General features: G+C 41.6%; 1 protein-coding gene across 1 annotated transcript in view; it reads left to right on the top strand.

The window, feature by feature from the left end:
- slc36a4 (solute carrier family 36 member 4) overlaps nucleotides 1-24195 on the top strand; it is a 346510-nt gene that overhangs the window by 71697 nt on the left and 250618 nt on the right. Inside the window, exon 8 of the mRNA XM_056282801.1 lies at nucleotides 9261-9359. Coding sequence (XP_056138776.1) covers nucleotides 9261-9359 — 99 coding nt within the window. The remainder of the gene's footprint in view (nucleotides 1-9260; nucleotides 9360-24195) is intronic.

Genomic DNA, 24195 nt, shown 5'->3' with positions numbered 1-24195 from the left:
AAACGGTTGAATTAGTGACCTCTATGCAAATTGGCCCCAACAGTTTTGTTTTGTTTGTTTTTTTGGATGGCATATGAGATGGTTGTGAGACCAGCTATGTTATATGGTTTGGAGACAGTGGCACTGATGAAAAGACAGGAGGTGGAGCTGGAGGTGGCAGAGTTGAAGATACTAAGCTTTTCACTGGGAGTGATGAAGAAGGACAGGATTAGGAATGATTATATTGGAGGGACAGCTCAGGTTGGACGGATTGGAGACAAAGCAAGAGAGGCAAAATTGAGATGGCTTGGACATGTGTAGAGGAGAGATGCTGGGTATATTGGGAGAAGGATGCCGAATATGGAGCTGCCAGGGAAGAGGAAAAGAGGAAGGCCAAAGAGGAGGTTTATGGATGTGGTGAGAGAGGACATGCAGGTAGCTGGTGTGACAGAGGAAGATGCAGAGGACAGGAAGAAATGGAAACGGATGATCCGCTGTGGCGACCCCTAACGGGAGCAGCCGAGAGTAGTAATAGTAGTAGTAGTAGTAGTAATAGTAGTAGTAGTAGTAGTAATAGTAGCAGATATGAAATGGAGAGAAGGGAGGGTTCATGATAGGCTGTGAGGGACCAAGTTTCTGTTATGGCAGACTCATGGAAGTGCCCACATTAAAGCAAGCGAGCCTCGCCATCAAATCGATATAGGCCATGCTTTTTAAAGATGCAGAGCTTGAAAAAAAACACAGTGATGTCGACTTTGCAAAATTTTCACTGTATACAGTGCATCCGGAAAGTATTCACACCCCTTCACTTTCCCCACATTTTGTTATGTTACAGCCTTATTCCAAAATGGATTAAATTCTTTTTTTTCCTCATCAATCTACACACAATACCCCATAATGACAACATGAAAAAGGTTTTGTAGAAATTTTTGCAAATTCATTAAAAATAAAAAACTGAAATATTCCATGTACATAAGTATTCACACCCTTTGCTACGACACTCAAAATGGAGCTCAGGTTCATGCTGTTTCCACTGATCATCCTTGAGATGTTTCTACATCTTGATTGGAGTCCACCTCTAGTAAATTCAATTGATTGGACATGATTTGGAAAGGCACACACCTGTCTATATAAGGTCCCGCTGTTGACAGTGCATGTCAGAGCAGAAACCAAGCCATGAAGTCAAAGGAATTGTCTATGGACCTCCGAGACAGGATTGTATTGAGGCACAGATCTGGGGAAGGGTACAAAAACATTTCTACAACTTTGAAGGTCCCGAAGAGCACAGTGGTCTCCATCATTCGTAAATGGAAGAAGTTTGGATCCACCAGGACTCTTCCTAGAGCTGGACCCCCAGCCAAACCGAGCAATCGGGGGAGAAGGCCCTTGGTCAGGGAGGTGACCAAGAACCCGACGGTCACTCTGACAGAGCTCCAGCGTTCTTCTATGGAGATGGGAGAACCTTCCAGAAGGACAACCATCTCTGCAGCACTCCACCAATCAGGTCTTTATGGTAGAGTGGCCAGACGGAAGCCTCTGCTCAGTAAAAGGTACATGACAGCCCACTTGGAGTTTGCCAGAAAGCACCTAAAGGACTCTCAGACCATGAGAAACAAGATTCTCTGGTCTGATGAAACCAAGATTGAACTATTTGGTCCTGAATGCCAAACGTCACGTCTGGAGGAAACCAGGCACCGCTCATCACCTTGCTAATACCATCCCTACAGTGAAGCATGGTGGTGGCAGAATCATGCTGTGGGGATGTTTTTCAGCGGCAGGAACTGGGAGACTAGTCAGGATCGAGGGAAAGATGAATGGAGCAAAGTACAGAGAGATCCTTGATGTAAACCTGCTCCAGAGCACCCAGGACCTCAGACTGGGGCGAAGGTTTACCTTTCAACACGACAACGACCCTAAGCACACAGCCAAGACAATGAAGGAGTGGCTTCGGGACAAGTCTGTGAATGTCCTCGAGTGGCCCAGACTTGAACCCCATTGAACATCTCTGGAAAGACCTGAAAATAGCTGTGCAGCGACGCTCCCCATCTAACCTTACAGAGCTCGAGAGGATCTGCAGAGAAGAATGGGAGAAATACCCCAAATATAGGTATGCCAAGCTTGTAGCTTCATACCCAAGAAGACTTGAGGCTGTAATCGCTGCCAAGGGTGCCTCAACCAAGTACTGAGTAAAGGGTGTGAATACTTATGTACATGCAATATTTCAGTTTTTTATTTTTAATAAATTTGCAAAGATTTCTACAAACCCTTTTTTGCTTTGTCATTATGGGTTATTGTGTGTAGATTGATGAGAAAAAAAAGGAATTTAATCCATTTTGGAATAAGGCTGTAACATAACAAAATGCGGGGAAAGTGAAGGGGTGTGAATACTTTCCTGATGCACTGTAAATATCTGACCTTTTGTAATTTCTAGTAAGTATGCTATTGCTGGTATCTGTTGGTAATGAATAGAGGATAGGAGGTTTGTAGCTCCACCCTGCAGCTACATGCCACAAACCACAATGGTAATTTACTGCAAAATTAAATAAAGCGCACAGATGTCACCAATTCCCTACATTACAGATTCTACTTTTAATGTTAAACTTTGTAATATTTGTTCGTTTTCAAAAACCTGATAACAGGTTTCAGAAACTCAATATTAACTTCAAAGTCAATATAAGGATCAAAATCTTTTTTAAGATGCACCTAACCGATCCATCCATCCATTCCATCCATTATCCAAACTGCTCATCCTGCTCTCAGGGTTGCATGGATGCTGGAGCCTATTCCAGCAGTCATTGGGCGGCAGGCGGGGAGACACCCTGGACAGGCCGCCAGTCCATTTAATTTAAGTTTATGTTTCCTTTATTAATCCCCTTGGGGAAATTCAGTTACTGCAAAGTAACCCATCCTAGCTGTGATCTGTGTAGCTAGGAGCAGAGGGCTGCCACCTTCATGCTGTGCTCGGGGACCAACTCCAGTTCTTTTCCCCTTGTCTTGGTCAGGGGCACAGACGGGAGTATTAACCCTAACATGCATGTTTCTTTTGATGGTGGGGGAAACCAGAACACCCGGAACCCCCCCCCCCCCCCCCCGTCATGAAAAAAGAGAAACTCATAGATAAATAGAATTCAAAGTTGGAATTTGATTACATTGTTTTAGCTACAACATAATGCCTACATGATGTATGCTAATAAAAAAAGATGCAGTGTAGTCATGCAGTTACCGTTCGACAGGCTTTAAAAGCTTTGTGCTTTGCTTTATTAGCGAAAAAGGGGCAGAAGTGCATCCCTGGTAAATTGTAATTGAAGAATGACAGTGGGTTAGTATTGTTTAGAAAGGGCTTTTAGGACTGTGATGAGTAAAATTGTATGAATATTTATCAGGTAATGGGAAAGACATCATGAAGATGTACCTCAAACTTTGAGAAAGTCGCTTGAGAGTTGTACCATTGGTAGATGTATATGGGTGGAAGAAAGTACGCTGAATGAAAAACAAATGCAGGATGTAACAATTTCAGTGGTTATATTACCAAACACAGCACACTGACAAGCTCAAGACTCAGTCAGTGTTTCCTTCTCAAGAAATGGTGTTGTTTTCTTATCACACACACACAACCCAGAGTTCGATTCAGTTCAGTAACATCTCTGTGTGTGCCTGCTCGAACACACAAATAGAGGTTAATTCAGTGTAGGCGTGCCTCATTGACCAGCTGCAGCAATCCCAACACTCCCTCCCAATTATCAAGCCACACCAAGCCTGTCACATACTTATGTGAGGAAATCAAGAAATCAGTCAGTTGAAAATAATTCATGATTCGCCGAGATGGCACTAATCTGTAGATTTTATGTGAATACGGATCCCGTATGCATCTGTTAGTCACAATGCCACATGCAATGTGTTGCATGTCCTTCAGATAGAGTAGATCCAATCATTGTTTGTGATGTTATTCCACTTGTCCACCTTTGCGAAGTTGCTAGATTTCAGTGGGAACAGGAAGTGCTGTTATACATGGATATTCAGTGCACCCTGCTAGTCGTACTGCCATATAACCTGCCCCCTCATTTCTACCTAAGAGCTTTGTGAACGTACAAACTGATGGACAGCAAGTAGGGACCAATAGAGACACCGGCATGCAAAGAACTCTGCTGATTGGCTGATGAGGCGCAGGTACAGAGACAATATTCCATCTGCATGTACTGTGCCTAGGGAAGCCAGAGAGACTGGATTCTTTTTTTTTTCTACTTATGTCATAGCTGTTGGGATGTAGAGTGAGTTTGACCAAATATGAAAAGTGTGTTTAATTGAAATCACAGATAGCCGCTTTAATGCACACAAGCACAATCTATGGTATAGATTATATTATTGAAGCATTTACAGGTGAAGATTAATATTGTCTTACCATATTCAAAATTTAATTTGAATAGTTGTGTGCAATAGAATGAAGCACACTAGGCTGTGTGATTCATATCCCTGCCAGTCGCCAAAATGTCCTCGTGAAGTCCGGATCTAAGACAGTCTAAAGTGAGTCTGAACTTACTCGTTGATAAATAAATAAATAATACGCTCTTGCCAGAGTATTCTTGCCAAATCCTCAGTAATGCAGTTTAGTTTTACATGCTTGGACTTTGCTGCAGTTTGTCCCTTTTCGTCATCACTTGACTAAATATCAAACATGTGAACAATCATATACAGCTTTCCAGTAGCCTATTAGTCATTTTAATTTTTAGCTCACTGAATTTGAAAACATTTTTTCCCTACCATTAAAGAAAAAATGCCAGCCTTTCATTGTTTTTTCTTGATATTTCCATATGCTATTGGAGAACAGTCTGCTCACATAAAGCTATTTAATGATCACTTTAATGAATGAAACTGAAGGTTCCTCATAAAAGTACAGCTGTTGAGTTTTCACATCTTCCACATCTCACATCAAAATATGAACTACGAGCCATTTTCAGCTTGCAGGACATGGGCGGACAGATCATGTTCATTTGCCCATGAACGATAGGGTTGTGTTGACAGATGAATGGCATGTCAGCTGGTCTTATTTTTTAACACTGAATCTTTATGGAGTTAAATCGTCAAGTGAAAATGCCCTTACCCTTGGTGTTGACTGTAGGTCCTTTCCTTCTCATGCCATAACCTGACTTCTATAATGGGGCAATCTGTTCCAAGGTAAAATGTTGGGAGTGCAGAGCTACATTTGCCAATTTTCAACGTAGATTGCCAGGTGTTGCATTTATTTTTGTGTGCACTATAATTCAGTGATTTATATGATTTGTGACCAGGTATAAGGGGTCATGATTGCTGGCATTACATTGGTGAAATGCCCAGTAACAAGAGAAATATGCTATAGTTTGAAGCAATTTATGAAATATAAATCCATTTTGCTTAACATCACACAAAACTGATTGAATCGCTCCTATGTTTTGTTCTATGTTGTTGGGAAAGTGGTCAAAGCAGGTGGCTCGTAATTGATACTTCTCCATAATTGTAACTGATTGAACCTGGAGAGACCTACTTCCACAGTGGTGGATGTCATGGTCACTGTTGTTTTTATTATGTAGCACAATCATTTGCATTGTTAATTTTTGCAACTGCAATTAACATACTATGATCAATAAATGATTCATCAGCCATGAGATTAATGTAATATCTCATGAGAAATCAAGAGAATGTTGACACAATGTCGACTGAAGGAATGACAAACTTTCACTATGTCAAAAACAATAACAGCTCAGTAAGACATTCACTTCACAGAGGAAAAGATTCTAGCATTGATTCGATTTCACGTCAACATTTGACAGTAGTCCCTCACAGAATGTCCACACAAATAAATGCTGCCTCTATTTTAAAACCTTAACATTGATCCCATGAAAAATTGCAGCGTACCATCTTCCCACCAGTTTTTTATCATTTGAACAGAAAATAAGTAAAGCTTAACAAAGACTGTTTTAACAACTTCCATGTACACAACAGAATGCCTCAGTGACACCTTGCGGTAGTGATGCCTCTGCCAACTTTTACATTGTGTGCCCCCGAATGCTTCAGTATTTGTTAAGCAGGAAAAATGAGAAAGCCTAATAAACTACACAAAAGTTATTACACCCAGGAAAACCAACATGAATCGCGGGAGGCATCATGGTCACTCTTGTCTTGTTGAAACAAGGATTCATCACTGCAGAAGAATACTTTTCAGGCAGGCCATCAAAAGTGACAGTTGGCCTACTCAAATCAGTTGCCAGATCACACTGCCACGAGGCAAGGCCCTTGGCAAAGATAATGAGCATACAAGTTATTTTCCCTGAGACTATTGTTGACAGTTTGTGCATAAATTGCTTGGTTTTTACAAAGCAACTGTTTAATTATCCCAAAGCCAAATGTGGCAGTTCTAGGCTGATGTGGTTACACATGGTCTACTGTTGTTAATATTGTGGGATTCACTGCCAGAGTCTTTGAAACAACATTGGTAGAAGCTTTTAGAGAGAAATAAACCAAAGGTTCACAGTTCTACCTTTAGTGGGCAGTTGTTCAATAAGATTACCTGTTGCACACTCGAAACCTAAGTGATGTACTATGTGACAAGATCGCAATTTTAAGGAGGTATTTTACTGCACGTGTCAAGGCACACTTGTGTGAGAGATAACACCATTATACTCATTTGTTTACACAATACATGCTAGATTATAGGCTTGTCATCGATCCTTCTTTAAAGTATCAGTCGGAAAAAATTCTAGATCACTCAGAGAAGGTTCAAGAGGGAAACGTAAAACAGCGGTCAAGGCCTCAAAGATTGAACACCAGAACTGAGTTAATTTCGGGCTGGACCAGAACATATGTAAGAGACCGGCAGTGACTTGTTTGCACCTCTCACATGTTGGGTCTAAATCTGGTTTAATTTTAGCCAATTTCTCTTTGCACCAATGAAGGCGGTGCACCACATTGAACTGGATGCCATGTTTGTGCATATAGAGGAGTGTATCCTCTTAATTAATAGATCCCAAGTTTCCTCTGGAATGTAAATTTCCATTTCCCTCTCCCATCATTTTTTTCTAGAGGTTCAAGTGGTCTTTGGCTAAAAGTATTAATTGCGTAATACAATTTTCTGATGTGGTCCAATTGGGTCTTTGGAGGCAGAACTGGGAAACGTTTAAATTTAGATCGAGGAAAAAAATGAATCTACAAATAACTGAAAAAGTGACTTCAAGTTAAACTTCTCAAACAGCTGATTTGAAAGATGCAAAAGCATCGTCAATAAATAGGTCCTGCAAAGTGAATATTCCATTGAGTCTCCAAAGTTCAAAGGCTCCATCAGAAATAGAGGGGACAAAAGACTTATTTTTTGTAATAGTGGTACCAATAGGGAGATCTTTAAATTTGAAAGCCTGTCTAAACTGTTTCAAAATCTGGAACACTGTATTTGTCATTTCACTTATGCACATGCGTACATGAAATAAAACAAAATGCAGTTTCTCCCAGCCACAGCAGTACAACACAAAGACAACACATCCAAAAACTACAAGAACACACATATCCAAACTAACACATATATATCCATAACCATGGGGATCACCGGTTCAAATCCCCGTGTTACTGCCGGCTTGGTTGGGCGTCCCTACAGACACAATTGGCCGTGTCTGTGGGTGGTAAGCTGGATGTGAGTATGTGTCCTGGTTGTTGCACTAGCACCTCCTCTGGTCAGTCGGGGCACCTGTTCAGGGGGGAGGGGAACTGGGGGGAATAGCGTGATTCCCCCACATGCTACGTCCCCCTGGTGAAACTCCTCACTGTCAGATGAAAAGAAGCAGCTGGCAACCATACGTGTAGTATCAGAGGAGACATGTGGTAGTCTGCTGCCCCCCCCCTGGTGAAACTCAACTGGCCAGAGGAGGCGCTAGTGCAGCGATAAGGACACATACCCACATCCGGCTTCTCAACCGCAGACACGGCCGATTGTGTCTCTAGGGACACCTGACCAAGCCGGAGATAACACAGGGATTTGAACCGGTGATCCCTGTGTTGGTAGGCAATAGAATAGACCGCTACGCTACCCGGATGCCCATTTTATTGTAATTCTAATATATTTGTGCCTCAAGGTTTTCTTGACATAACGCGCTGGTCGATATATATATATATATATAATCCAGTGAGTTAAGTAAGTTCTTTATGAGACAGTACAAGCCTGTTTCATGCCATAAGCAATCATCAGCTGTCAATAAAGCTAAATTAAAAAAAATATATATATATATATTCTTTTTTTTTTAGTGACATCCATACTTGATTACTTTAGTTTTGGAAAGTTACTCACCTACAGAGAAGTAAACAAAAAAATGGCATTGGTAATTTCAGCTCCTGAAATGTGATTAAAACAGAACCTGTAGCATTTGATGCTTTTTCCAGTGTTTTCAACTTGTGGCTGTAAGGCTGTATTTCCACTATTGCATTTTTAGCACTCTTAAAAGTGATTGGATATATTGTAGTAATCTAGCAGGATGTTTGTTTGTATGTCTCGTGCTCTCTGGCCTTGGCTTCTGCGGTGGCATAGATTCACGGATGGACAATGGGTATCTACGTTACCAGTACCCTTGTGAACCAGGCTCATCAATCATAGCATCTGCATTATGTTTTAAAACGATTAATTAGAGGCCCTGTCAGAGGCAAGCAGACAAGTGTCTAGTGGGGAATGGAAGGCTGCATTCTTAATTCCTCATTAGGTCACCTTCAAACTCCGATTAACCTCTTCCATGTCCTTCTATTTTGTCTCTCATTTTTGTTAAGACTTCAATCTCCCAACGTTTTGCCACTGTGTTGCATCCATTTCTCACTTTCAAATATGTATTATTTATCTAATCTTAATGACCATACCTCTCTTGCGCCGCTGATAGTATGACCCACTCCTTACCATCTTTCCACACTCACTCAGGTTACCTAAGCATTTACCCCAGATCCTCCAACCAGCCAATATTGTTGCTCTCTGAAAGTATCTCTTTCTAGTCCTCCCTCATCCATGTCTACCCTATTTTACATTCTTCTATCCTGTTCTTTCTTGTTGTTCTCCTTGTAAAAGAGAGCGCCACAGTCTATTATTGCCACACCTCAGTGAAGGGTCTCTTGCTTATGCCATGGTTAGGGAATAAAAAGCTAATGCTTTGACCCATAGAGCCTGTTTTGAACCTGAGCCCATAAGTTCTCTTGTTGCCCCACCATTCTTGTCCTAAAAATACTTTTGTATGCCCTCTCTCTCACTTTCTCTGTTTGTCCCTCTCTATCTTTCATTTTTTTAGGATTTTGGAAAAACCAGGCACCTCCCTCTCACATCCCCCCTGGGGAAGTTCCCCTTCTTCTTTGGGACTGCCATCTTTGCCTTTGAAGGTATCGGAGTGGTAAGTCTCCCCTGAACAACTGAGCTACATTTGATCACTATTATCATTTAGCATTCAAAGTTGTATCCCTCCAGCCTAAAACTGACTGATGTTCAGTTGCACCACTTGTACTCTAAACACTCTCCCCAGATGATGGGAATAGATAGTGTGAAACACTTTAACTTGAACTTAGGCCTTATTTCTAGTAAAACAAATAAAGTCAAACTGCCAAAATAGTTGCATGATAAAGCTATTCTAACCCTAAGGTGATTGATTCAGTGACGGTGTGCATGTATGTGTGTCTTTTGGTCAGTCTGTGGAGGCTGTCCAGGGGCCTAAACATTGCATACGCACAAAAGAAGGCTTTCGCCACTTTCTAAGCAAACTTTGGGATTTATAAAAAACAAACATGATGGGAGAATGTGTGGTCCTCCATGGAAACTGACCCGTGTGTACGCACATAAACTGGAGAAATGAGAAACTCTGACTCCAATGGCAGAAGGACGAAATGTGAGAAACGGTGGGAAATTCTTACCATTGTGTTAAATAAGTCAAAATATTACCTCTCACATATCATATATGAAGAGTTAATTTGCAAAAACGGATTATAGCCTGGGCGGCACGGTGGCACAGTGCTTAGCGCGGTCGCCTCACAGCAAGAACCCTGAGCCCCAGGGTAGTCCAACCTTCGTGGGTCATCCCGGGTCGTCCTCTGTGTGGAGTTTGCCTGTTCTCCCCGTGTCTGTGTCGGTTTCCTCCCACAGTCCAAACACATGTAAGTCAGGTGAATTGGCTGTACTAAATTGTCCCCTAGGTATCAATGTGTGTGTGTATGTCGGCCCTGTGATGGTCTGGCGGCCTGTCCAGGGTGTCTCCCCGCCTTCCGCCCAATGACTGCTGGGATAGGCGCCAGCATCCTCATGACCCTGAGAGCAGGATAAGCGGTTCAGATAATGGATGGATAATAGCCTTTCATACAATGAATAAACAAACGCCTGTTTGATTGATACTCGCTGGAGTGCAAAAAAAACCAAAACATGATTTAGGATAATAAATACAAACAGCGATATCTGTTTTTTTTGTTTTTTTTTTAAACCTCAGGTATGTTCTGTGGCTGTCAAATAATACTTGCATGTTATGAAATTTATTCTCGTAAATAATGAGATGAACAGTAGGACAAATTACTTCCACACTGATGCTGTTTTCGATGCCTCAGTCGGGCAGATGTGAGCGCAGTTTCATACATCATATATTGTGTTTTATTTCTGTGTTTTAAATGTGTTTTGTTTTTATTGTAAAGCACTTTGTAACAGTGTTATTTAAAGGTGCTATACAGATAAACGTTTTTTATTATTATTATTATTATCGCATGTTGGTGGTTGTGCATCCACCCTTAAGTCGGACCACTTCTTTTATATTTTGGAGACGGTCTGACTTTCTGAGGCGGCAGCATTCACAGCGTTCACCACATGCTGCCACTCTTACGCCTTTTTGGCATTTGTAATGCCTACACGTTGTCCACCAAACAACATCGTTTTTCTTGTCTCAACCTCCTCAACAAAAACTTCAAGAACTTTGATTTCACACTGTGAAATTTCTTTTTTTTAGCCTTTCTGTTGTTATTTGCCATGATGGTCTTCATGCAGTCAGTATGAATGAATATCAACTAGGGGTGTTTCACTGGCTATTTATAGGCAGCTATGGGCATTACAAGGGTGGGACATGAAACTCGCACAGGTGCTCCACATTTCGAGTTGAATCTACTCATATATTTTCGTAATGTGTGTGTGTGCGGTGTTAGTGTGTGTGTTAGTGTAGATAGCGGGACCGAAAACTAAAGCACTTATGATCCTAATTCTTTTTGGAGGTGGTAGGTATTGTCTCAGAGAGTACGGGAAAAATCCCAGACAATTAAAATTATGCATAATTATGCAAATATGCAAAATATGCATTTTTCTAAAAATGGCCGAAAACCACTTTTATCGGCATTTCAGATGATTCTGAGCATCTTTGATTTTTTTCACCTATATAAAAAAAAATTTCTGGGACTTAGAAATGTTTTGGCATTATGCAAAATATATGCATTTTTGCAAAAATGCACTTATGATCCTATTTTTTTTGGGAGGTGGTAGGTATTGTTCCAGAGAGGACCAGAAAAATAGCAGAAAATTAAAATAATTATAATAATTATGCATAACTGCAAAATATGCATTTTCTAAAAATGGCTAAAAACCACTTTTCTCGGCATTTCAGATGATTCTGAGCATTTGGGGGGAGGGAGTTGGAGTGGGGGGGGTTAGGGGCAGGGGGAAGGCGGTTAGCTGGCAGGGTGAAGAGGAGGGAGATTTAGACAGGTGGATAACCAAACCGCTGTATTGTAGCGGGGTTCTTCTAGTGTGATTTATAAAGGGAAATCGGGGAAACTGGGTGGCGTGGTGGTCTATTCCGTTGCCTACAAACACGGGGCTCGGCTGCTCGAATACCCGTGTTGCCTTCGGCTTGGTTGGGAGTCCCTACAGACACAATTGGCTGTGTCTGCGGGTGGGAAGCCGGATGTGGGTATGTGTCCTGGTTGCTGAACTCGCACCTCCTCTGGTCGGTCGGGGCACCTGTTCGGGGGGGAAGGGGAACTGGGGGGAATAGCGTGATCCTCCCACGCACAGTCCTCCTGGTGACACTCCTCACTGTCAGGTGAAAAGAAGCGGCTGGCGACTCCACATGTATCGGAGGAGGCATGTGGTAGTCTGCAGCCCTCCCCGGATCAGCAGAGGGGGTGGAGCAGAGATCGGGACGGCTTGGAAGAGTGGGGTAATTGACCGGATACAATTGGGAGAGAAAAGGGGGGAAAATCCATAAAAATATATAAATAAAGGGAAATTAGCATAGGACGTGCATGCGCACTGTTATAAATCAGAATATTTTTGTGCATAAGCACTGTCTGTGTTTTGTCTGTATGCAACTTTTTGACGCGAATCATCCGCACAGTTTTATAAACGAGGCCCCATGTGTATTTGTTTCTGGGCGTGTTCCTGCTACAGGCTGGATGATGTAGTATACCTTACATGTTTGAGCAAGCTTAATTTTCCTCACCATCTTGAGGTGGCCAGGGGTCTTAGATGAACTTCTTAGCGAAATATAAAATTTTGGGGAAAAAAAGGATCAAACAAGACCCCTCTATCACTACTCTGACCAGCTTACCCAAGAGAGCAGCACAGTGGGGTACTAGATGAGCGAAAAGCACCGCTGCGTACATTTACATTTCTTAACTGACAACCATTGAGTCTTAAAAGGACCCCAAACCCAATTAAAAAACAAAACAAAACACAACATATTTTAGGCAAAGGCCATCCTTCATTGCTGCATTTATGTCCTTGTTGTATTTTTACTCAGGGATTTGAAGTAATCCACTGCCAAGTGATGTTCTCTATAGGAGTTGGGGAAGAGAAGAAAAAACAAGAGTGGAAAACATGGCATTAAAAGAAAGAGAAATTACCAGGCTGGAAATCAATACTAGCAGGCGGGTCTGAGAAACTGATCGAGATGTGAAATGGAGTGAGAAACAAATCGCACCAACTCGCTGTGTTTTTAACCCTCCCATTCAATTCTGGTCAGCACAGTAGTTCAAAGAGAAAATTGTGAGAGAAGCTAATGAAGCCAGATCTGCATTTTCCAAACCTTGGGGAGGCACCTAACTTAAACCTACATTGTCAATAGATTAACATAAACTTTGTTTTGGAATGTAAACGAAAGTTTTACATTGCAGTTTTTTTCAAGGTGGCTGGGATAAGCACAATGTCAAAAAAGCTGATATAAGCTGCATCGACAATGCTGAAGGCATGGATACTTGGTAAATGCAGATTCTAATACAAATCTAATACATTTCATATTTCAGGAGGATATGTGGAAATTTGAGTATAAATCATATTGCAGTTAAAACCATACCAGCTATGGATATTATTATACAGTATCTGAAAAATGTTCCATGATTTTTTCTTTAAGTCATGCATAATGTCTATTGGCATTTATTCATAAATGTCGGCGATGAAGATTAGTCCTCTTGTTCATTGTCATTCTTCTAAATCTTTGTAAGCAGATAAATTGGATACATGGTGATGATTAATGTTTCACACGTGGACAAGGTCTTTATTCCATTTTCTGTTGAATAAGTCAGCATAAATTTATTCTAGAGTTTAAGAAAATAAAATGAGACAATTTTTTTCCATAACAGCAGTGAATGACAGATGCCATAGCTGTGTAAGATGCTACTGACCATTTGCTAAACACCGGTCATATACAGATCCGAGGGACATTTTTTTGTTGTTGCTCTGATTCACATTTGACCTTGTTTTATATAAATTAATGCTACTCATGTATTCCTATCAATTAGCATATATTTCAAGACAGCTCATCAGATGGAGGAATTAACTCAGTATTTAAACATGCGACACCAACAGAAATAGCATTTCCACAGAGCAAATTCAGCACTCTTTAAGAGTTAAAGGCAGACGCCCACTGAAACAAATGAAAAAGTAGAGCTTAACCGATCTCTGTCAACCGATTTCTGGCCGCAGAGCTCCCATTACAGTGACTGTCCAAATAAGCAGCAAAGCCTTCCCTTTCAAGTGTAAGGAAAGCTCGGGAAAAGAGGCGAGATCAAAGTCATGGAAATCCCCACTGACTTCATTCTTCCCTCCAACAACACAAAAGGAGCGTATTTATACAATATACAAATAACCTTCAAAAAGGACATAAAAAATGACAGTAGTTCTTTGGTACAAATGCTACCTTTTGGCTTATGTTGACACTCCCTCCCCCTATGTATCTTTATCCTTTTTTTTTTTCTATTTCCCTGCAGGTCCTTCCTTAATAATTTTTTGTCCATTATTCGCTGTTCCTTATTCTGGAGTCTATCACAACTTCCTTTTGCTTTCGTTCACCTTTGTTTCTCTCCATCTCTCCCTGGAGCCAGGGAGAGATGCTCGAATAAATTCACCGTGAAGAATTTTCCCTCGCAGCCTCAAGCAGCCTGCCAACCATGCTCTTGATGGAGATTGAGGTAAGAGAAGAGACTGCTCGCTGCAAAACCACAAAATCAAGAGGGGAATGGACCACAGGGATTTGGAAGCACAAATTCGGCTCTAACGTAGCATATTAAAATACTATATGTCCTTGTGAAAGATGAGGGCAAGAGGTATTTGGGCAACATGAGGATTAAAAGGGTTTAGACAAGTGCTTATAAGGCGATAGGATGTTACAATTCCCTTTAATGGTCCTACTTTAGCCTAAGGCACCAAATGGTAGATGGCCAAATATAACAAGCCTTGCCAATTTAAGTTCTGCTCAGCAGCTGAAGTTGTCAGGTTAGCCATTCTACACAGGGATCAAATTTTGTTCAGTGGTTAATCAAGCAAGTTATAAATGCCTATTGCAGCAAAACTGGTGGAAATGAAGGCTGGAAGGGCCTTAAGTTTTTATCTCTGCTGGAGAGGGTTATGCATTTGGTCGTGTGTGTGTGTGTGTCTGTGTCTGTGTGTCTGTGTCTGTGTGTCTGTGTGTGGCTAATCTTACAAACTACTTGACCTATCAGCCTAAAATTTTTGTGTGCGGTTATGACTATATGATGAAGAACCTCTCATGGTTGTAGGGATTAAAAACGTTTGTTCTTGCTATTGCCACTCCCTCTTCTCTTTCACGCTCTAGCTCACTTGGCCAACGCTGCTTTCCGTCAAAGCCCGATCTGAGTCAACAATGCACATGCTCAACTCATATCTATGGTTGAGTCAGAATGGGTAGCGATAGTGTCAAAACCAAAACATTATGTACTTGGGTATGAGTCTTGAAAGTAAACCAGAAGTCGATCCTATTTTGTAAGCCACTAACTTGTTCATTGCTGATCTCAATAAAGGAGAACTGGAGGAACACTGGATGATCCAAAAATAATTTGCCTTAGTCCACTCACTACCACGCAGAAGTGCCATATTCTCCAATGTTAAAACTCCGCTATAAAAATACAATTTCAAGAGGAGGAGTAATCACTGTCACAGCTGGAAAGCATCTCAGTAGCTACCAAAAAAGCATTTTCCATAGCTGAGCTATGTTTTCTTACCATTGTTTTGTTTTATTGCTATGGAATGAATGAAAGTCAGTCAGCGGAGCAGCCATTCGCCTTCATTCATTTTATCACGAAAACTGCTATGGTTAAACACATTTGACGTCTTTTAGTAAGGGCTTTGAAATTATGATAGCCTGATCTTTGTCATTTGATGTTAGACTTGGCCACTTTCATGCTGGGGTCCACCAAGGAGGCTGCACATCCACAGACTGACAGGCAAAATGTTTTTATTAGGTAGATTTTTAAGCTTGAGTGCTGCATATTAAAAACTTTCCCCCCATATTTCCCATTCAATTGACTTAGGCACTGCACAAAAGTCTTTGGATTAAAGTGTCTGCTAAATGAAATTGCAAAACACTGTTTTTTTTCTGTCCCTGTGTGTGTGTATGGAGAAGAGGAGATAGATATGCCTGGCGGAGATCTGCACGCCACTGAGTGTACTCCTCTAGTTTTTTTCCCCCATATTTGATAAAACATGTCAGTGTTTGATATTAAATCATTAACTCTATTTGATACTACCCCCAACCCCAACCATCTGCCCTGTTAATTTTTATTAATGGGTTGTTAGCTCAAGGATTGAGACTAAACCAGAATTGCACCACAGGGATCAATAAAGTTTCATCTCATCTTATCTTCATCTGAAATGCAGAGTGTATCTTAAAGGGACATTGAAATTTGAGTTTGTCCTCTTTGATGTCCTTGAAGATGACTGTAATAGGGGGGCATCACAAAGAGACAGTGACTTTGCTGATAGTAAAGGTTGCACAGCATAGAGTAAGTGAGAAAGTTTCAACCAGAATCCATTCTAAGGGGCTGTTGTTATTCCCAATCAACCCAATGACAAGAACTTCTGTCAGTTTGCTCCCTGGCGCTAATCCTATGAGATTGGTGTGCCAATTGCATTCCCCTTGTGCACAATTATCCTGTCACTGTAACTGAAGACACCTATGTGGTTTAGGATAATTTCAAAAGTAGACAGGGTGTGGGATACAGATAGTGAGCGAAAAGAAAAATGTGTATAGGAATAAGAAGTTTAAAGAGGCCGAGTGCATACTTTCGCCTACCAACCCCCCACCTCCAACCCTATTTGGGCACTGGGACAGAGATATTCTGATCCAGACCAGCTTGGGTTTTTCAAGGCTGGATGTGTGTGTTGAGTCACCATTATGAATGTCTCTCTCTCTCTCCCAGTCTTCTAATTAGTGGCATAGGGGCAGTGAGTAATCCTGAGGTGAGTGGGCAATCCTGTGCCCCTCAGTGCCCCGCTACTGGCTCATAGTATTACACAGTTAACTCCTTATGCAAGGCATGAATCTTTGATCAGAGTCAGAGTCAGAATCAACTTTATTGGCCAAGTGTGCATGCACATGAGGAATTTGACTCTGGTACACAGCAGCTTCTCGCACCTGCAGACATCACTGACGCAGAAAAAGAAAAGAAAACAAACAAACAAAAAGAAATAAATGGAACAGCAAACATTGGAGGCAAGCATGTATGCACAACAGGTATGTCGCTACTCTACAGAGCTTTGTTACGGTTGATTGAGATACCCATGGTATTCTGAACACACAGCAGATGTACACTGATCAGCCAAAACATTAAAACCACCTGCCTAATATTGTGTAGGTCCCCCTCATGCTGCCAAAACGGCTCTGACCCGTCAAGGCATGGACTCCACAAGACCTCTGAAGGTGTCCTCTGGTATCTGGCGCCAAGATGTTAGCAGCAAATCCTTTAAGTTCTGTAAATTGCAAGGTGGGGCCTCCATGGATCGGACTTGTTTTTCCAGCACAATCCACAGATGCTCGATCGGACTGAGATCTGGGGAATTTAGAGGCCAAGGCAACACCTTGAACTCTTTGTCATGTTCCTCAAACCTTTCCTGAACATTTTTTTTGCAGTTTGGCAGGACACATTATCCTGCTGAAAGAATCCACTGCCATCAGGGAATACTGTTGCAATGAAGGCGTGTACTTGGTCTGCAGCAATGTTTAGGTAGGTGATATGTGCCAAAATAACATCCACATGAATCCCAGGACCCAAGGTTTCCCAGCAGCACATTGCCCAGAGCATCACACTGCTTCCACCGGCTTGCCTTCTTACCCTAGTACAACCTGATGCCATCTCTTCTCCAGATAAAAAATACACATGCCCCCGGGCATCCATTGAACGCAAAAGAAAATGTGATTCATCAGACCAGACCACCTTCTTCCATTGCTCCATGGTCCAGTTCTGATGCTCATGTGCCCATCGTAGGCGCTCTCAGTGGTGGATAGGGGTCAGCATGGGCACTCTTGAATGGTCTGTGGCTATGCAACCTCATATGCACCAAGTTGCGATGCACTGTGTGTTCTGACACCTGTCTATCATAGCCAGCCAGCATTAACTTTTTCAGCAATTTGAGCTACAGTAGCTTTTCTGTGGGATCAGACCAGATGGGCTAGCCTTCGCTCCCCACGCACATCAGTGAACCTTGGGCATCCATGACTCTGTCGTCGGTTCAGCGGTTGCCCTTCCTTGGACCACTTTTTGTAGGTACTGACCACTGCATACCGGGAACACCCCACAAGACCTGCCGTTTTGGAGATGCTCTGACCCACTCGTCTAGCCATACAATTTGGCACTTGTCAAAGTCACTCAGATCCTTATGCTTGCTCATTTGTCCTTCTTCCAACACATCAACTTGAAGAACTGACTGTTCACTTGCCACCTAATATACCCCCCTCCCCCTTGACAGGTGCCATTGTTACAAGATAATCAATGTTATTCACTTCACCTGTCAGTGGTTTTAATGTTTTGGGTGATTGGTGAATATGATGCTCTCTGCCAGATACATGCACGCACATTTAGATGGCACTTCAGTTTGGACCTTACTCAAAGATGTGTGTATGTGTGTGTGTGTGCGTGTGCGTGCACATGTGTGCCTGTTTGACTGTATGATTTTTTAAGCGTGGTACAGCATAAAGGAAATCAATGAGATTTATTTATGTTCACACAAACAAAGTAGTGATTGGTAAAAGGAAGGATGCAGGGAGAGAGCAGAGAACTGAATGGTGGTACCAATTAGCACCATAGATATTTTTAACCTGGAGGCATGGCCTGCTTTTCCTGCTATCCAACACATGATAAGATGAGCATTCCTGAATACATGGCTTGTGACAGAATTTGGTTTTCCTGGTAGTGTACAATATTAGCTTATCCCCAATGGCATCAGCTCAACAAGGTCAATGCCAGAGTTTATTATTACAAAATAAAAAAAACACATTTTTGCACTAGTGTTTTAAATGAATAAACACATAAGACAATGTACTTAACATTATTGTTAACTATGTAAAAGAGTTGGTGTCACTATCCAGCCCCGGTATGTAATGTTAACATTACATTACAATGTAATGTTACCTTTGGTCAACTATAGTTTGATTTAAGCAGAGATTTTGCTTAACTATGCAAGTCATTATATGATATGATGGTGGAGGATTTGCAATGAACCATAAGGAAGACCAGCAGCCACGAAGATGTGCAGTAATGATGGCGTGCTGAGAAGCCATGCTTTTTAATTATTCTGCGTTAGGTGCCTTCAACTAACTGCTCAAGTTCAACTGTGAAAACTGGTTCAAGAGCAAAAGTAAGCAAAGCAAGCACATTTTTATTATATATGTAGCACTTTTGAAAACATACAGTTACAAAGTGCTTTACACGCAATACACAAAATATGAATAAATCCATAAAATAATTTCAATGAATAAAAGACATGGCATAGGGAGTAACAGACCAAGCTAAAAATGAAACAAAACAGTAATCAGGGATGGGAATCTATAAAAAGGCTTGCCTGAAAAGATGGGCTTTTAGAAGCCGCTTAAAACAGTCCAAATATTCAGCAAATCTAATGGATTGGGGAAGATTATTCCAGAGGCTTTTGGCTAAAACTGCAAAGGTGCGGTCACTTTTTGTTTTGCAGCTGGAGTGAGGAATGGATAAAAGACAGAGGTTTGAGGAACGGAGTGGTCGGGAAGTGGAATGAGGAATGAGAAGATCAGAAATATAACTGGGGGCAAGATCACGCAGTGCTTTAAATGTAATCAATAAGATCTTATAGATTATTCTGAATTTTATGGGCAGCCAATGGGGGGATGCAAGAATAGGGGTAATATGGGACCTACGGCTTGTTCTAGTTAGTAGTCTAGCAGCTGCATTCTGAACCAACTGTAGACAATTTAAAGTAGCTTGGTTGAGGCCGGAGTAGAGGGAGTTCCAGTAATCTAGACGGGAGAAAATGAAAGTGTGAATTAATTTTGCGATATCCTTAAAAGACAAAATATTTTTGATTTTTGCAATATTTTGTAGCTGAAGAAAACAGGATTGGACAAGCTTAGTAACATGGTGATCAAAAGACATAATCTGGTCAAAGATGATAACAAGATTTTTAGCAGCAGGTTTGATGTTTGAATGAAGTAGACAAATAAACTGATCAACTGCAGTGGCAAAGGACCAATTAAGAGAACTTCAGTTTTGTTTGTCCGCACCCCCCCACCCCCCCAGGCCTGTTGGGTCTCTCACCACTTGGTGTTTAGGGACCTCCTATTTTTCCAAATTAAGCACGAGCATCGATGCATCAGCAGAATTAACAAGACCTTGTCAAAACTATATCCGTCTGGGAAGGGGCAAAGAAGGGTAGGGACAAAGAAGCGAGAGAACAACATATGCGATATGCTAAGAATATGCTCATTTTCATTTGACAAGCAGGATGAAATAAAGCGGATATAAAAGGGCTGTTTGTCGGGATAAGAGAAAAATGTGTTCCCAGGGTAAAGGGGATAGGAAGAGAAAGGGGAAGAAGACGAAAGGAAAGAGAGTGGTTTGGGTGTCCACAGGGACCTCATTATACCACTGTCTCCTCAATCTAGAGGTTTGTTGATAAATAGTGATCATTAACATCTCTTTCCAAATTGAGTGGTGTTCTCAAGGCCCAAGAGCGTGGCCCCTGGAAGTCCGTGCTCAGGTACTTAACAGAGATGATGCTCCCTGACATTGAATTAGTCCTCTCAGGTCATGAGACAAACACCACTGCAAAACAACCCCATTGACCCTCCCCAACACAAAATCTCTCTCTCTCTCTCTCTCTCTCTCTCTCTCTCTCTCTCTCTCTCTCTCTCTCTCTCTCTCTCTCTCTCTCTCTCTCTCTCTCTCACTCATTCGCTCACACACACACAAACACAAACACACACACACACACACTCACATATAAACACTGCTACCTCCTCTCCTTTGGCTAAAAACTCTCGGTTTCCTGTGTCTTGATGATATGTAAAAAACCATGTTGGCTATGTGACACATGACTAGTAGCTCAGTGGGTGCCTCTTGTTGCTCGCATTGTTTCTCTGTGGGGGCTCTCCCTTGCCAGACGTGTGATCCTGCCAGCTCCGCTGCCTGTGTATGTCATACTGCTCCTTTAGCTCACGCTCCAGCACAACCATGATAATCCTAGCTTTAGTTGAATTAATTTTAAAAATGCAATGAAAAGGCCCACCAAATCAAATGAATATGGAAGGCGAATGATTCATAATCCAAACTCTAAACAAGGAAACCATCTGTCAAAACTCTTCCAGGCATTGGCTGCATATGTGGAGTATCTCCACGCATCCAGCCAAAGTCACACTATAGTTGGTCAAAGCCTTGTCTTTCATGCAAGTCAATGGTCCCATGAAATGGCATTTAGAGAATTGCACACTTATGCAATTGGAAGTATATACGAATAAAACTGAGAACTGTGAGGTGGGATTTTGTGAGAGGAGGGATTTTGATTTGAAAAAAAAAAAGCCCAACCAATAATTTCCTTGCATTTTTCGAAAAACGTGAGCATCAGTATGTTATTGACTAGCTTCAAATAGGTGGTAATTGATCACAAGTCTTATCTCAATCTCACACCCCATATATTGGGGGGGGGGAAAACAGTGTATGCCTGCAACTGCAGGGTGACATTGTAGTGATAGATGGCTACAATATGATTATGCTCTCATAATAAATTTCGGGCACCATCTACTTTTGTAGGAACTTAAGTTGAACCTAATTAATTAGTTTCAGATCTAAAGTTGCAAATTCTCGATTACAGGGAATTGCTTCAGAGAAACACAGGCAATGACTTTCAATAATAGAGACATTTATTAATAGCTAAATGTCTGCCATCAATAGAATAAATGAGTAAGTGAATAAATGAAAATCAGAATCATCTAGTAGGTGAATGGAAGCGCTTACCCTCTGACACCATCGCCAAACAGTGATATGTGATTTTCAGAGCCACCAGAGAAGGTGGGGCACTATAAAAACAGGTTATAATCTTTCTAAGGCTTAAAAGGAAGATTTTAGATTACTGTTCGACATCAACTTTTATCAACGGCAGCTGTAGTGACTCGAGCCAACTTGAGATGTAGCACTGCTGTAGAGATGATTTGATCCAGCTGGAAATCACTCATAGACAACGCAGGCTTATGCCCGACATCCGTGTAAGAATAACCCACATTGGATTAGAGGTTGCCCTGCAACGATATCCGGCTGTGGTGGTTCTCAGCTGATGTCCCGCTATGGGTTGTGTGTAGCATACCGTGGGCAAAACTGCCGGGATTATCCTTGGCTAAAATCAGATGCTGGAAATCAATGAAGTCTTTATAGCTCTTGGGCAAAGGACTGCCTGCAAGTTCTTGGCAACAGTCAAATGTCAGGCAATCTTTGCTGCATTGCTTGTCTGGGCAAAAATCGAATGATAATACTTTAACTGATCTGACTCAGTAAAAATAATCTGAAAGTAATTTCATTGGCCGGACGATAACACTTCCAGAAATGATGACACGTGAGGCTTTCTTTGTAGTACAAACATTTATTATCAAAACTTGGCTCATTCAGTTGCAAAGATACAAAACTGAGATTTGTTTCAAAAATAAAATTGAGACGCACGCACCTTGGCGAGGGAAAAATACTAGTTATAAGGGAAATGGGAAATTAGTAAACTACTCAAAGAAAAACTTAAACATGGAAAAGACCCAAGGATAAAAAAAAAACAACTTCAGAAAGAAGTGGTCTTAAATGTGTGCAAGAAGAGGTCAAGAGTCTGAAGAGTGTAAGAGGCAAGAGCGGAGCGCTAAGAGCTCAAGGAGCAAAGACGTCCTCAAGAGAGCGTGTAACGTAAGAGAAAGAATAAAGGCTGATTTGCATTTTTATGATCACCTGACCGGGGCGTTTCAGAAGAGGGACGGGGTGCATCTCCTCACAGATATTCATTCCGTGACTTTAGGAGAGAGGATTACTTAATTTAGACTATACACGCAAATATCACATTCCCAGTTGAAACCATGGTCATCAGCAGTGGCTCTAAACCTGGTGAGTATATTACAGTATATTGCATTAAACACCAAGATAACATATTATTAAACAGTAATCATTCTATCACATTAAATGCTCATCCAAAATGATATTCCTAATCAACTAACTAGTGAGATGAGTTCCTGTACTATCGGAAGAACCAACGTTAACTAGCAACTCATTATCATATGATAAAAGTTCTTGATAACATTGCAAAATATAATGTTAGATGACTACAGAATAACATCAATAAGATCCATCCATCCATTTTCCGAACCACTTATCCTGCTCTCAGGGTTGTGGGGGATGCTGGGGCTTATCCCAGCAGTCATTGAGCGGCAGGTGAGGAGACACCCTGGACAGGCCGCCAGACTATCACACAGGGCCAACACACACGCGCACACACACACACACACATATATTCATACCTAGGGACAATTTAGTATGGCCGATTCACCTGACCTACATGTCTTTAGACTGTGGGAGGAAACTGGAGCCCCTGGAAGAAACCCACGCAGACAAGGGGAGAACGTGCAAACTCCAAAACCTTCTTGCTCTGAGGCGACTGCACTAACCACTGCGCCACCGTGCCGCCCCATCAATAAGATAAAAAATGAAAATAAAATAACAAAATACAGAATATAGTTTGACCAGAAAGACTTATCCACCTATGGTCAATAACTGGCAGTATAGCTACATGTAATGCACTTAAAAACTTAATATCTCAGTCAGTTCAGGTGGTACAGTTATGTGAGCTGGATCATTATTCTTTGTGTCTGCTGAGTAATATTCGCTGGATGACTGAATGATTAAACAGTTGATTCACATTAATTCAGACACGTACAGAGACAAGGAGAGTTGCAATTTATGACTGATGATATTTTATTAACATTTGGCACAGTATAACATGAGGGGATTGGTGTGTGCATGTGTGTGTGTGTCTGTAAGAGTGAAACAGGGACAGAGAGGGAGAGGGTTTGAGACTTAAGTTGATCAACTCAAGTCATTGCCCTGTTTCCATCGTATGGTGATGATGAGGTTTCTCTTATTGTGGGGATGAGATTAAATGTTCTGTCAGCGATCAATGATGATCACCTGAAAAGGTCATCACGTGGTCCCATATCTTGCTGTAACTCTGGTATCTATATCAAAAGCAGGGTGGTTCCTGGGGATTTCCACCAGGAACTACCAGATGCAGGGTGGTTTCCCTTCTGCGAAAGCTTGTGAAGGTCACTGAATGGTGTCTGTGTCCTGTGGTGGGCTGCTAATCATGTCAAAAGCCATGTAGCCTCTCATCTGATCGATGTTGACTTGGCACTCCAGTGTGGGGGCAGAGAGAGAGAGAGAGAGAGAGATGGAGTCCTCATTACACGTGACTAAAATTACTGCATG

This window comes from Lampris incognitus, chromosome 7 (genome assembly GCF_029633865.1).
Source record: "Lampris incognitus isolate fLamInc1 chromosome 7, fLamInc1.hap2, whole genome shotgun sequence".
Lineage (NCBI taxonomy): Eukaryota > Metazoa > Chordata > Actinopteri > Lampriformes > Lampridae > Lampris > Lampris incognitus.
This window is presented reverse-complemented; position numbering and strand designations above follow the sequence as displayed.